The following is a 15,136-nucleotide window of genomic DNA, read 5'->3' on the forward strand; positions in this document are numbered from 1 at the left end:
ATATATATATATAAATATATATAAAATTTAAATTTTAGAGTTTAAAATTTAAAATTTAAAATTTAAAACTTAAAATTTAAAGTTTGAAATTTAAATTCTAGTTTAAATTTAAATTTTTTATATTTTATAGTTTAAAATTTAAAGTTTTTAAATTTTATAGTTTTAAATTTTAAATTTAAATTTTAAAACTTTTATTCTTTTCCCCACCTTTTTTAATTATTTTTATTATATAATATTATTTAAATATTTAAACTATTATTATTTAAATATTTAAAAATAATAATTATTTAATTATTAAAAATTTTTAAGATGAATTTGAATTTAAATTATTTTTATTATAAAATATTATAAATTTATATTAAATGATATTTTAAAATTTAAAATTTTAAATTCAAATATAATAAGAAGGATAATATCATTATTTTTTATTTATAACTACCCATTTTAATTCTTATTCCATCTTACTTAACCAAACGCCATTTTTTTTTTATTTTCAGGAATAATCCAATTTTCATCGAAACGTAAAATAATTTAATCTCCGCTTATACCTCAATTTATACATATTTTTGGAATAGCCACTTTTTGCTTATCCCCGAACCAAACGATACCTAAGAGAATGACGTAAAAATATATATATGTTGTAGGAAGGAAAGAAAAGAAAAGAAAAAAAAAGCTCTCCTCTTTGGTTTTCTCCAGTTGAATAGATCAGCATTGTAACTCAATCACCCTAAGCTAATAGCGCTCTTGCAGGAACAATTGTTTTTGGCGAACTGATGCATTCGTATATCTCGTGTAATATTGGAACTCGCCATTCGTCAATTTCATATTCCATAGTTATTACCATCAACTAATTGGTGGTTTCACGAGTTTGTGGTGCAAGGTTAATGGCGGGGATTGAAACCTAAGATGTAATAGATGATATTGCAGTACTGTATAAGGTGTACGAGTGCGCACACGGGGTAGGCAATAACTTCTCCTCTCATATCATATGAAGTCTCCGTCAAGTAGGGAAGCGTGAGCATCACATTAAAGGCACCATTACTACGCACCACTGCGCACTTACGCATGGTTTGGTTGGAGAAGTAATTTTGCTCAAAATAGCAGAGATTCATCACTGGATATGGTGATGGAAGACAAAGTTGCTTATCTAATTAAGATTGGAACCACCCAAGTTGACGTTCGTATGGTTCTTGCAAGTTTTGATGATATGCTGAATAATATTGAATCTAACTTGGCATGGCCATCACAGCACCTTAGGGCTTTGTTAGAGATTACAGATAAAGTGCGTAGCACGGGATCAGAAATCTACTATAGAAAATTTGTTCTGAGCACTTATCAAATATGAGGACTACTATATATTTAAGAACTAAGCGGCGTCAACTGAATTAAGATACATGTAAAATTATGCTCGTGAAATTAAACCTGGAGCAAAAATTTAATAGGAATCGTTTCAGTAGTGAATCGATCATATTCGTTATTCATATGGCTCTAAAATTTGTGTGCTTGTGCGATGGACGATAGATTTAATGATCTCAGTCTTTATTCTCAAAGTCCCATCATGTAACTAGTATGACTTGAAACCCACCCCGGTCCAATCAACTCCAGTGCGACTCACCGATTGTCCCTAAAGCAAGTGGCAAAAGATTTGGTGGTTGATATCCGAGACCTAAGTTCGAATTCTAATTGATTCACATTTCTAACTAAGTTTATTTCTAAATGAAATAAACGAAGCGGATAGCGTGCTAATTATCTCTCAAAAAAAAAGAAAAAAGAGAAAAAACTCCAGTGCAACTCAGATCGCACCGCGTAGGTTATAGGTCTCGGATCAGAGCCTCTGCGGATTAAACGCAAATCAGAACCTTCCAAACCCATCCTTTATAACCTGAATCAAAACCCACTCTAACATTTCAAAATCAACACCCGCCACATTTTCGAATTAGAGAGAGAGAGAGAGAGAGAGAGAGAGAGAGAAGCGCGATGGAGAAGAAGGGCGATTCTGATCACCCCTCCTCTTCCTTCTCCAAGACCCACATCGCGATCCGCTGCGCGAGAGCAGCGCTCGTCCTCGCCGAGCTCCAATCGCCTCCCCTTCGCCGCCGATCCGCTGCCGTGGCCGAGAAGGAGGAGGTGAATCCCCGTTCCCCAATGTCCTCACCATCTTCTTCTTATTCTACTTCTCGATCAAACCCTAATAGAGAGCCATTGATGTTTCCATCAGGAGACGGAGAGGATGAGGGTTTCCGTGTCGGATCTGACGGCGCAGATGGCCGCGGAGAGGAGGCAACTGCTGCGATTCGGAGAGGACGAGGTAATCCTCCACCTCGTTCTCCTCTCGCTGATCCTGTTGTTGCTTGTCCTCGAATTGATGTTGATGAACTAGAGATCTCCATTAGAGTTGGAAATGAATCAAGGGAATTTGTGGTTTCATCTTCTTCGGTATCGTCGGTTTTAGGTTTGATAATGGTTTGGGAATTTGCTCTGTTTGAATAAATTTCGTTTTGATTTGCAAAATCGGGCTCAGAATATCTAGAAGGCTCTGTGCTCATGGAATTACTGCTTTCTTTTTTTTGGTCAATCACAGTTATTATTACTGTAGCGCAACAACATGTATGTACTCACCATATACTCTTCACTCTTCGGTTCTGATCTAAATAGTTTCATGTATCTTTAGAATGATTCTAAAATGTTGAATACAAATTTAATCCTACAATTTTTTTTTTTTTTTTTTTTTTTTTTTGCTTCAAATTGCATCCTGCAAGTTTTTTTAAAGTCAAAAAATGGAACCCAAATTTTGTTAGTCTAATAGTTATTTCCTTTTGCACGATTATATGAAAAAATGATCATTTGTGAAAATTTGTATTCATTTGTCAGTTGGGTTGAGGTACTGTAAAAAAAAGGAAAAAGTCCTCTAGACAACAATCCAATTTTTGAATAGCTAATATTTCTATTTTTTTATCATTAAAAAAAATAGTATTTTTGTTCTTACAATATTATTCACCGAAGCACTAGATGCGTAGTTCCTGAATCCCCCAAGTGGTAGAAATTAAATAATATCTTATTTTTGAAGATTAACTCAGCATTAATTGGCCAGCATATTATTCTAACGATTGATTGAAGTTAAATTATCCTCACTCTCTCTCATAAAGGGGTGAAAAGCTGTTACTCTCACAGAGTGAAATTATAGAATATATCATGAGGAAAGGTTAATATGCCTAGCTTTTACTTTAAGTTCTAACCATTCAACAAAATTTTTAAAATAAATTTAAGAAACAAAATTGACAGTATAATTTTTTTTTGAGCAATATTATTCGTGCACAGAGAGAGGATAGGCATAAATTATTATTTTTTAAGCTATTAATAAAAAAATATATAGTTTTGTATAACAAATATATTTTTTTTTGAAAAAACTTCAAATATCCTGCATGTGGTTTCGCAGTTTCTTACTTTAATATCATGTGGTTTAAAGTGTATCAAGGCAGTACCCGGTGGTTTCGCATTTTCTCACTTTAGTACCCTGTGGTTTAAAGTGTATCAAGTTAGTACTCTGTGGTTTCATTTTTGTATCAAGTTAGTTCCTCGTGATTTCATTTTTCTCTTTTTATTATCTATTTCGGGATTTTTTTTCGTTAAATCAATGACAAAGTTAAAACTAAAGGGTACTAAAATGAATATTCGATAAATCTAGATAGGGTATTTGAAGTTTGTTTGTATATAATTTAACGAAACATTAAACCACATGGTACTAAAGTGAGAAAGTGCGAAACCATATGGCACTAACTTGATATACTTTAAATCACAGAATACTAAAGTGAGAAACTGAGAAACTACAAGATACTAATTTAATACACTTTAAACCATATGATACTAAATTGAGAAAGTGCGAAACCACGAAGGGCTTGTGGGTATTTAAAGTTTTTTCTTTTTTTTTTTCACCCTCTCTAAAAGCAGCTGGTCCCTGAGTACTGGTGCATGGGGAGTTTCTATAAATGGCTCCGCGTAGGGCTTATATTTGCTCTTTTTCGTGTCGCAGCTTCCCATTGCCGCAGAATCTCCAAAGTACCGCGAATGCGACGACCGAACCCGATCCGCGCCCTGTTTCGCTCTGCCTAGTTGGGCGACGAAATCCACGAACAAGAACAACAACAACCATTACAACAACAACAACAACAACAACAACAACAACAACGTGTCTCCCAATAAAAAAAAGGGGAAAAAAAAAAAAAGAAAGGCGAAAACAACAAACAACGATTCCCCAACTCCCCTCCCCTCTCCCCTTCCCCACTCGATGGAACCGATGCCCCGGTCCCCTCGTCCTCCACTATCCCCACCATCACTTACTCCGCATCTATTCCATTCCTAATTCCGCCCCCCGCCCCCCCTCCCCTCCTCCCCCACTCCTCTTTATTCTTAATTTCTTATTCCACTCCCCCCTCCCTCCTATGCCTCCAACCCTAACCCTAGAAATCGCACTTAGCTTCCCCTCTCTTCTTCGCCTTCCTCCTCCCCTGCCGTCGCCGCCGCAATGCCGTCGTTGGAGCTCTGGTTCCCCGCCTCCTCCCCCTTCCCCGAGGAACCCGCCTTCTTCGGCGCCGGAGGCCTCTTCCTCGACCCCTCCGTTCCCAACTCCCTCCTCTGCTCCGTCTCCTCCTCCACCGCCTCCGATTCCTCTGCTTCTTTCGTTAGATTGGGCTCTCCGTCGTGTTCCCGGCGCACGCCCTTCGTTTTGGGGCGGCGCGGATCGAAGGGCGGCAGCGCGTTCTTGTCTGTGAGCTTGTCGGTTAAGGGCCGCGAGGGTTTCGTGCGGGAGTCGGTGGAGTTTTTGGGGCAGAGCGGGGAGAAGAGCTCCGAGGAGGCGGCATTGGAGGGGAAGGAGGAGAGTGAACTTAGCGTGGAGGAGGATGAGAAGAAGAAGAAGAAAAAGTTGACGGTTAGAGCTCGAGGAGGTGCCGTGAACACCACGAAGCATTTGTGGGCAGGAGCGGTGGCTGCGATGGTTTCGAGGTAGTGAGCTACTTATTACTTTGAAATTTTGAGCTATGTTCTTTTTGGCACTATATAGCATGAATTGGAAATGCAATCACATGAAGAAGATGAAACTATGCTTTTCCAAAGAAAAACGAAAAAAAAAATAGGATGTGGCTTTAAATAAAGGCCATTGTTGCTAGTTAGAGGACTTCCCGCTCATTAGTTGCTTATAGATTCATTCGAGATTTATAAATTGCTTGCATAGATATTTTCGTGGAGCTTACTGTTCCTTCTGTTTCTAGTTTATATTGTTCTATCGAACATAACTATGGGATGATACCTGGGTTTTGTTTTAGTGTACATAAACTACATGCTCATTATTACATTCTTTTCGTGGGTCAAATACTCAAATTGTGGGTTAAACAGTTTAATTATGGACTTTGAAGTGGAGACGTTTTTATTTATAGAACAATCTTGATCTATAGAAACTGAAGTAATAGAAATTATTTAGCCATTGTAATGTTTAGTGAGTGCTGAGAAAATTGATTAAAAGGCCGTTGGTGAAACTTGTATGAATTTGGGAGGTAGCTTTATATGATATTGTCGAGAAATGTTAAGTATGAGGTCACACATGCCTAGAGATAATTCTGTGGGAACTATTTCATGTGTTTGCTATATTTGGAGAAGAAAAATCTAATGTTTAGGCATCAGTTGCATTCTGGATCTTGATAATTACCATTTCATTAATATTTCTCGGTTTAGCTTTGTGAATTAAAAGAATGATACTGCTAGTTGTAATTAACGTGTTTTAACTTTTTATTTCGAGACTAATCAAAAACTTTATGGTGTAATATTTGGTACTTGGTTGCAAGCCTGGAATAAAGGTGGTAGGTTGGGACAACATAATCAGAGTCATTTGTCATCGCCACGAATATGAGAAACAACTGTAATATGGATCTGGAGTTGACCTGGTGCTATGGAGTAGACAAATGGGAGAATTGGACAGTAGAATTGAAAGCAATTATTAGAGACATTGAGGGAAAGAAGTCTGGGTAAGTGAAGTCCCACACCAACTAATCCACTTCAACTAATGCCTTCTTGTCTAGACTGTTCATCAATTTTTTGTTTTTTCCACTTGGAAATCGATTTAGTCTCATGATGTTATCATTTAGCGAACCATCTGGTACAAAATGGTCAGTTTAAGGCAGTATCTCTCTTGTTGGGAGTAACCTAGGATTTTGCTACGAAGTAGATAGAGATTGAAGCAGCTATGTCTCATCTGGCTGAAAAGGCAAGTGTCATTTCTATCAAGCCTATATTCTGGATGATTGTTGCACACATATTTCAACTTCTTGTTGCATAGATAATTTTTTTGCCCTGGGTTTCTGCTCTTTAGGCGTTGTGAACAATGTAATCAATGTCACAGCAAAGACTTCAGAATTTTCTATGATTTGGTTTCTTCCACTGCTTCTAATTTAAGAACTATTACCAACAGAATAATTTATTTATCTTATTTTCCTTCATGTATTTTCTTTCTTGCTGAGTTACACATTTTGGTCTATCAGAACATTTGTGGCTCCTCTTGAGAGGCTAAAGTTGGAATACGTAGTTCGAGGTGAGCAGAGAAATCTTTTCGAACTTATCCATAAAATTGCAACCACAGAAAGGTTGAAAGGTTTCTGGAAGGGGAATTTCGTCAACATTCTTCGCACTGCTCCATTCAAGGCAGTGAACTTCTATGCGTATGATACTTACAGAAAACAGCTGCTTAAACTGTCTGGTAATGAAGAAACAACGAACTTTGAGAGGTTCCTTGCAGGTGCTGCCGCTGGCATAACTGCCACCATAATATGTATACCAATGGACACGGTATGTTCTGCTTGTAGATCATTTTTTTTTCTGATGATTTATCATAGGATTTATCTTGTGAGACCACTAGTTAAATAGTTGGCTTTCACATTTTTTTTCTTTGTTTACGTTTGCAACTTTGGCCCAACTTTTGGCTTTTGGGACCAAATTCCCTCTCCACTATTGTGCGGTGATGTATGATTTTAAATGTTTGATGCATAAATTGGTCATGTAGGGGGGGGCAGTTTGGTTCTAGAAGTTGGAAAGTGGGCAAGTTGCAATAATGAAAAAAAATGCAACATTGAAATCTTAACAAAATTGTCTCTTTCGAAGAACAATGGTAACTATCAGGTTTAGACTTTGTTCGTTGCAATTCCCTTTCATATTGCTTCCTGATTTCCATGCTTTTTACTTAAGCTCCCATAATTTCAGATTCGGACAAAAATGGTAGCTCCTGGTGGTGAAGCTTTAGGCGGTGTTATTGGTGTTTTCCGCCACATGGTCCAAACCGAAGGGTTCTTCTCTCTTTACAAGGGACTAGTGCCTTCTCTTATTAGCATGGCTCCATCTGGTGCCGTTTTCTACGGTGTATATGATATATTAAAAGCAGCTTATCTGCATTCTCCAGAAGGAAGGAAACGATTGGCTTTGATGAAGCAACAACAACGTGAAGAAGTGAGCGCACTAGACCAACTAGAGTTGGGTCCTATGAGGACTTTACTATATGGAGCCATTGCCGGGTGTTGTGCAGAGGCTGCCACATATCCTTTCGAAGTGGTGAGAAGGCGGTTACAAATGCAAGTCAAAGCAACCAAAATGAATGCATTTGCGACGGCTCTTAAGATTGTGGAGCAAGGTGGAGTTCCTGCGCTATACGCTGGCTTGATTCCCAGCTTGTTGCAGGTAACTTTTGCAGATTGTTTATTGGATTTCTTATTTTGGAGGGGGCTTTTTAAAAGATTTTAATACACAAAATTTTCTGGCTCATTAGAGATGGCCACCCTGTATTCTGTTACGGAAGATAAAATGTGTGAACAGTCGGATATCACACATACACAATAATTTCATATTTTTCCAGAGATGGCCGTCAATTACCTGATCGGCTGATTGCCATGTGATCTATTAAGAATGTCAATCATCTGTAGGGCCTGATTGGTCTAGCTGGGCCTTTTGCAAAAGTTTTTTTTTGAGAAACTAGGTGATTTTGTTTGTTCACACATTTTACTTTCATAACAAAGAGATGGGACTTCTTTTAATCATCTAGAAGTTCAGGGGTTTATCAGCATTACTGAACCTTTGTAAAAACAAGTCTTGTTTTGTGTGGTCTGACATCAATCTACTCCCTGTGTTTTCCAGGTTTTGCCGTCTGCCTCCATTAGCTACTTTGTATACGAGTTAATGAAGATAGTTCTAAAGGTCGAATGAAATAAAACACAGATTTGTTGCCCTATTGCTATTTGGAAAGGGCTCTTACTCCTGTTACATGAGCAACTAATTATTCTTTTCTTTTAAAAAAAAACTTGCTTCTTTATGGAGATTCTTCTCAATGGACTGCAGTCAAAGGTAGTTAAAAATGCCGTTGAATTTGCATCTGAGATTGGTTTGATTCACAGAATTCTAACTGTATAAATTTATTATTCAGTTTCTTAAAAAAATGCCCTGTGAAGAATGAGCTAGATTTTAATGATTTGGTGATGCTACATCAGAGTAATTTGATTTGTGCCACTCAATTAGTTTCCGAGGACTTTGATGTCTATGGGCTATGACTATGGCGTTGACAGCTTGTGAGGGAGTGTTAATTGAGATCATGGGTTTGCCCCCTTCTACACTGCAAGGTACCAGTCTAGTATTTATTTCTTTTAATGTCTTTTTGGCTTTCCTTTTTCTTTCTTTTTTAGGAGTTATGTAGCTTTGAAATTCGTGTCAGTGGGGTGATCGATGGTGGTATTGTAAGCCCCGTTTCACTGTGGTTAGCCTCTCTGTGTAGAATCTGTGTTTCGAGGTAAAATTATTTGAGGATTTTTTTTGAGAGAAAAATAGCATGCTAGTCGTTTTATTTATTTTTTAAAAAATAAATTTAGTTGTAAATGTGAAATAACTAGTTTTCCAACTTGTGACCTCGAATATTAATTATTAAGGTTTTTGTATTTTGTGCTTAGAACAAACGGTAAATTTAGAGAAACTACTGAAGCTATTGGAAGGTGCTTGATAACCTCTACTTCGACTAGTGCTTTCAATTCCATCCCTCATAAACCTTTACTTTGACTAGCGCTTTCAATTCCATCCAACGTATATTTGGTTCTGTTATTTCTCAATTAACTTTTTTGAAAATAAGCTAGTATTATCGCTTCAATTGAAACCGCAGGCCCTAGTTTGATCATTAAACCCTTCATATTCTTGTAGCCTTTGAGCTGCTATGGAATTTTTTTTTCTTATAACAAGACCATCCAACGCAAAAGATTTTTGGATTAAAAAATCTAGCTTGTTTGATTTTTGAGCTCTTAAATTCGAAACTTTTATTTCATATTTTTAACTAAATGTATCTTTAAAAAAAATAGAAATGAACGGATCCAGTAACACAAACGGAGAGAATGTAATTGGCTAGTTACGTGTTGGAATAAATTTGTGAGCTTGGGCTCCTGCAAATGTGAGATCGCTTATCTAGACGAGTAGCCCTCGCACCTACTCCAACTAATTACAACGCCCACCATTTAATCGCCAAAGCTGTAAACTTTGAAAATGCAGGAAAGCGGTGCAAGAAGACGGCTTGACCATATGAGCTTTTCCCATCAGTGTTGGCTTGCAGGTTATTTTTCATGTTTTAATTATCAAACTCAACACCGACTGTCTCTAGAGCAAATGGCAAAGAGCTTGATGGTTAGTAGCAGAGATCTAAGTTCAAATCCTAGTTGATTCATATTTTCAGTTAAGTTTATTTTTAAATAAAATAAACAAAGTGAGTAGCGTGCTACCTATCTCTCAAAAAAAAAAAAAAATTAATAATATCCTACTCCATATGCTACGCCCTTCCTACTAAGCAGTGACATCTTAATTTATGTCCAGGCATTAATTGGGAACCACTTTAGATTAGAGTTATATTATGGGTCCCCGTTGGATTACAGAAAAAATTGACAAGTATATATTTTTTTATATGTTTTTATTTTAACTTTGATCGTGGCAATTATGGTACTGCTTACAGTAATTAAGTAATTGGTATTCTCTTATTTAAAATTTTATATGAAATATTAGATTGGCCAGCTGTACAAAAAAAGTCGGCGAGGATATGGCCTAATTTTATAAAAGAGGCTTCAATGCTATCGTCATTAATTTTTCACTAAAAAATATAATTTGATGTGAAATTAAAAATCATCTATACTTCTCTACCCTACAAGCAAAAATCTAAATCAAAAATTTATATTTTACAGACCAAGTTAAAATTTTGATGATAGAAATTAAAACGGAAACCAAATTTTACGTGCTTTGGTGAAGGGTGGGCCAAATTACTAATTAAGATTCCATTATTATCCCTCTTTAATTCAATCCAACGACGCCACCCGTTTCACCCGCCCCTTCCCCCACCCCCCCCCCCCTCTCTGTCTCTCTCTCGCTCATTTAATTGATCGCGGTGTCCTCGTCCCCGTCCCCTCCCCTTCCATGTCGCCGCCCCCGGAGGAACCCATCCGCGGTGGCGGCGCTGCCCCGTCCTCGCCGGAGAACGGCGCCGCCAATGGCCACGCCGCGCCGCCCTCGCCGGAGAACGCCACCGTCAACGGCGGCGCCTTGGAGGACTCCGCCGACGCGCGCCGCCGGAAACCCGACCCTTCCGCGCCGTCGCCGCCCCAGACCTCGTCGTCCTCCGCATTCCCCTCGTGCTTCCTCCATCTGAGATCCGAGGGGGGCCACGGCGACGAGTGGAGGTGGCTCCGGCGGTGCGCCGAGGCCTCAGCCAAGGGATTCGCGATCGGCGCCGGACTCAAGGGCGGCCTCGCCCTATTCTCCATCCTCACGCGGTTGAGGAGCCGCAGATCTCTGAGATCGTCTTCGAGGTTCGATCTAGCTTATTTTGCGCATATCTCGTTCTCTTTCCCTTCTATTCTCCGCATGATTCTGATTGTGTGGTGCTGTTTTAGGAAGTTGGGGACTTTCACCAATGAAGAGGCAGTGATCATGGCGATCAAAGAGACGATGCGATATGGAATGTTTCTGGGGGCATTTGCAGGGACATTTGTTTCCGTTGATGAGTGTATAGCTGCTATCTGGGGCCATAAAAGGTTAATGTTTTAATATATTTCTTGTTTCAATTTTCATCTTCGCTATGTCTATAAAAGGATAAGTTTGTTGTTTGCCTTATAATGGAGTATCTGTTGAATTATAGGAGGAGATATGGCTTAGCTTAGAAAAGTTGACCAATTAGACCAATGTTATTCTAAAGTGTGCATTTTGGTTTTGCCGAAGCGTCGACTTTACTGACTTTACTTGAGCCACAACATTTTAAATGAACTTTAAAATTTTAATTTTACTACCTAACCTTAGATTGCTTTTGAATTCGGAAAGTTATCTGATTTCCCATCAAATAACATATATTCTGTCCGATTAGGGGATATCTCGCAAAAAATGTTACAAGTATGTAAAGTTGGATAGTAAAATCAAAACTATGAAAGCCAATACCTATTTTCAAAAATTGTAAGGTTGGCGAGTAAAATTAAAACTTTAATGTTGAGGTAGTGACTTCCAAATCGCAATAGTTTAGGTAAGAACTACATTTTCATGTTTGTTTTTTCAAATACAGCGATTGACTTTGTGGTTAGCTTAGGATTCTGCTATAAGTTTGGAAAGTTTGTGGCTTATGCTATTCAGGACCAATTCCATATAAATCATTGAATTGATGGTTGTGATCCAACTAACATGAATATATTATGGATGCGCACTATGTACGATGTAGTATTGACCAATGAAAGGAGAAATGTTCTATTTGTAGTTCTAACATGTTTTGGTTTGTTTTCCTCTTTCCAAATGCTAATGAATAGAGTTTTTCTGGTCGGTTCAGAACAGCAGGATGGAGGGCACTATTAGCAGGGGCACTTGCTGGTCCATCGATGATTCTGACGGGGCCAAATACACAGCACACTAGCTTAGCTATATACATTCTCATGCGTGCTGCTGTTCTGGCATCACGTTGTGGGATAAAGAGCAAAAAATTTGGACATCTTTGTAAACCTTTAACCTGGTCGCATGGTGACATTTTCCTTATGTGCCTTTCCTCTTCACAGATTTTGTATGTTTTTCTCTTCTACCTCTCATTTCATTTACACCGTGAGGTTTCGGGTTAATATTGTTTTTTTTTAATTCCTGAATTAATTTCTGTTAGTTGTAAGTGTATCTAGTTATTGCATTTGTGATTTGTAGCAGTTTAGAAAAGTATCGGTCATTGTTAACTGTCATATCATGTTAATGTCCATCATTGCGTATCGATGCTTTTGTTGTTGTATACAAACATTCCCTAGTTAAACTTTTAAATTGAGGAAATCAAACATGAATGACATTTTAGCAGCTTGTTTGCTTTCCCTTAAGAACTTCCTAGTTATAGTTTTGCTTAATGATAAAACTTGGGAAGAATTGAACCTACTGTGAAAATTCATATTCATTTAAATGGGCGCTGGAAACCCAAATTTCGCTTATAGATTCAAAGAACCTTCTTTTGGCTAGCAATTTAATGTGTCTCACTCCATACTTGTAGTTCATCTTAAATTTTTTCTTTGGCTGATCTCAGAATCCTTATGGAAAGCTTGCTTATTTATATCGAAAGATGTTTAACTGATTGAAAAATGTATTGGCATTAAAAATTGTGGCACTAGACGGTTCTCAGTCGGCAACTTGAGGCAGCTAATAATTTAGATACCAATTAACATGATGCCACATGAAGGGTGCATGAGTTACACAGGTTCTAAATTTTGAGAGTAGATAAATGCATGAGTTACACAGGTTCCAAATTTTGAGAGTAGATAATGGAGAGAGCTGTGTAAACTAAAGTAATAAAGTTGAACAAATCATGCCTTTGAATGATTTTTCTGTAAGAGAGATGTCCTTAAACTGCAATTACTTCCAGTTAAGCCACACTATTTCCGCCCATTACAATAAGTTTTAGAGTAACAATGCTCATTTTTAAATCTTCTGCAATGCTCATTTTAAATCTTCTGCAGATCTGCTTACATTCTGAAGCAAGACAGCTTGCCACTATCATACAAATCATTTCTAAATAAGCATGGTGGAAAAGATCCTCTTATTCTCCAGGGTGTGAAAGAAATCGCCTGTAATATCCCTTTCACTAACTTGGAGGGCATTGAGAGGTATTACAAGTCTACAGGTGTTGACATAAAACTAGACCCCAGCATGAAAGTGCCATGCTCAGTATGTACTGTGTCTTGTTCCTTTCTTCTTTCTTATTTTTAAGAAGAACATTTATATACAGCTTCATGTCATATATTCTTATAAGACCATTTAATTTCAACTATTTATTCAGATTGTGCATGGCAATAAATCTTGCACTGGGCATTTCATATCATTCCTGTTACAAGCATATGGAAGAGCTCTACCTGTTTATGTTCCAGTTTACTTGATTCCTGCACTAATAGTTCACCGTCAGGACCTCTTGAAAAGGTATACACGATCACTTAATTTTTGCTTTATATGCTGTCAAATAGTATTAAATAGGCATCTGCTGATGCAGACTTTAACATGATATTTTGTAGTAACCTTAATACTCAATATGTGGACACTTATTTGCTCAGAACTTTTTCCTTTTTTTTTTTTTTTTTCTTTTCAATCTGAGTTAATAGCTTTGAGCAAATCAATGAGTAAATTTTCCCGTGACAGCCCCTTATAATCATTAGTTGAACTTTGGAGCATTCAGAAATCAAAATCTCGCAAGAATCCGAAATTTTTGCTTCTGCTTATTTTCCATTCTAATTAGAACAATCAGCATAAACACGATACCTGTGGATTCTTGCGTTATATAATGTTATGCTCTCTTGTTCTATTCGTTCATGTTCTAGTGAAACCACTTGTAATGTTGCCTTCAATTGACATCATTTTTCTACATTGTGCTACAGACCTTACACAATTCTGGGGAAGAGTTTGGTGGGTACCGCAAGATCTAGCCTATTCCTCTCTGTATACTGTGCATCTGCCTGGTTAGTATGATGTTTAACCCTGCTTTTATGTTTTCTTTGCGTCTCCTTATCATAGACTTGTCATTTGAGTGATCTTATTGGGTAGCAAGTAAAATTTTGAGATGATGGTAGCTCGCGACTTGAAATCTTCCTCTCCCCCTTTCAAGGTTGTAACTTATGTCAAGCCCTCATCTGCTTGTAGCATTAATCCCCATAATAAATCCCCTTGATCGTAACATAAACTCTTACAAGTCTCTCTTCTAATTTTTGTCTTTCCTACTGAAAGACTTCACATCTCATTTTCAGGGCTTGGACTTGCCTTCTTTTTAGAATTCTCAAGAGGTGTAACGTTCCAATGGTCGCAATGGGGACGGTAGGTATTTCCCATTATTATACTATACTAATGTAAAGAAATTTAAGAAATATCTAGTACTAAGTGATTTCCCAATAACAGTTTCCTGCCGGCCTAGCATTGCTAATCGAGAAGAAGAGCAGGAGAATTGAGATATCTCTTTACTGCTTCGCCCGTGCCATCGAGAGCTTCTTCACTTGTATTGCCGACGCGGGCCTCTGCCCTCCAGCCTCGAAACTTAAGCGGGCTGACGTGGTTGTATTTAGTATTTCGACGGCCATCATCATGCACTGTTATGCACAGGAAAGGGAGGTTTTCCGATCAAAGTACCTGAACGTGCTCGATTGGGTTTTCGGAGTGCCCCCTGAACTAGATGATGAACATGAGAAAGAAGTGGAGAGAAAGACAAGTTAGATTGTTCAGAGATATATGCCCAGAAATTTTGGGATGTTTAATAGGATTATTAAGCTATTGATATCTAGAATAGCCCCATTGGTGGGATTTAGAAGGAAATTTAGGTTTTTTTTCCTTAGAGCAAGATATTGTAGATTAGTGGTAAATACGATTGTGAAATTTGCTGCAATTCATTTGAACCGTTTTAGCAATTTTATCATGTAAACTAGCGTGTATTGCCGTTCTGGAGCTTAATTATTTTTTTTCGAATTTTGAACATTATTAAAAAAATAAGACTAGTATGAATTTTTTTTTTTTTTAAGATTAGGGAGTGTAAGATTTATTGGGAGCGTATAGATAATATTGCCCAGGTATCAAAGTACAACTAACGTTTCTTCTAAATAGCAAT

General features: G+C 37.7%; 2 protein-coding genes across 4 annotated transcripts; both read left to right on the forward strand.

Moving 5' to 3' along the window:
- On the forward strand, positions 4,243–8,495 carry LOC109721241 (probable mitochondrial adenine nucleotide transporter BTL3). Of its 2 annotated transcripts, XM_020248731.1 has the most exons (5): positions 4,865–5,001; positions 5,838–6,017; positions 6,531–6,834; positions 7,246–7,716; positions 8,170–8,495. In XM_020248731.1, exons 2-5 carry the CDS (start codon positions 5,899–5,901, stop codon positions 8,236–8,238), a joined length of 963 nt encoding a protein of 320 aa, XP_020104320.1. In that variant the 5' UTR covers positions 4,865–5,001; positions 5,838–5,898; the 3' UTR covers positions 8,239–8,495. The 2 variants fall into 2 exon arrangements, with proteins under 2 accessions (XP_020104319.1, XP_020104320.1); XM_020248730.1 differs by lacking the exon at positions 5,838–6,017 and having other exon boundaries at positions 4,243–5,001.
- LOC109721212 lies at positions 10,382–14,997 on the forward strand. 2 transcript variants are annotated; one of them, XM_020248680.1, is made up of 8 exons: positions 10,382–10,859; positions 10,944–11,084; positions 11,861–12,088; positions 13,014–13,221; positions 13,334–13,470; positions 13,923–14,003; positions 14,289–14,355; positions 14,437–14,997. In XM_020248680.1, the coding sequence occupies exons 1-8, from the start codon at positions 10,468–10,470 to the stop codon at positions 14,746–14,748; spliced, it is 1,566 nt and encodes a 521-aa protein (XP_020104269.1). In that variant the 5' UTR covers positions 10,382–10,467; the 3' UTR covers positions 14,749–14,997. The 2 variants fall into 2 exon arrangements, with proteins under 2 accessions (XP_020104269.1, XP_020104270.1); XM_020248681.1 differs by lacking the exon at positions 10,382–10,859 and having other exon boundaries at positions 10,959–11,084; positions 11,866–12,088.

This window comes from Ananas comosus, linkage group 15 (assembly GCF_001540865.1).
Source record: "Ananas comosus cultivar F153 linkage group 15, ASM154086v1, whole genome shotgun sequence".
Taxonomy (NCBI): Eukaryota; Viridiplantae; Streptophyta; class Magnoliopsida; order Poales; family Bromeliaceae; genus Ananas; species Ananas comosus.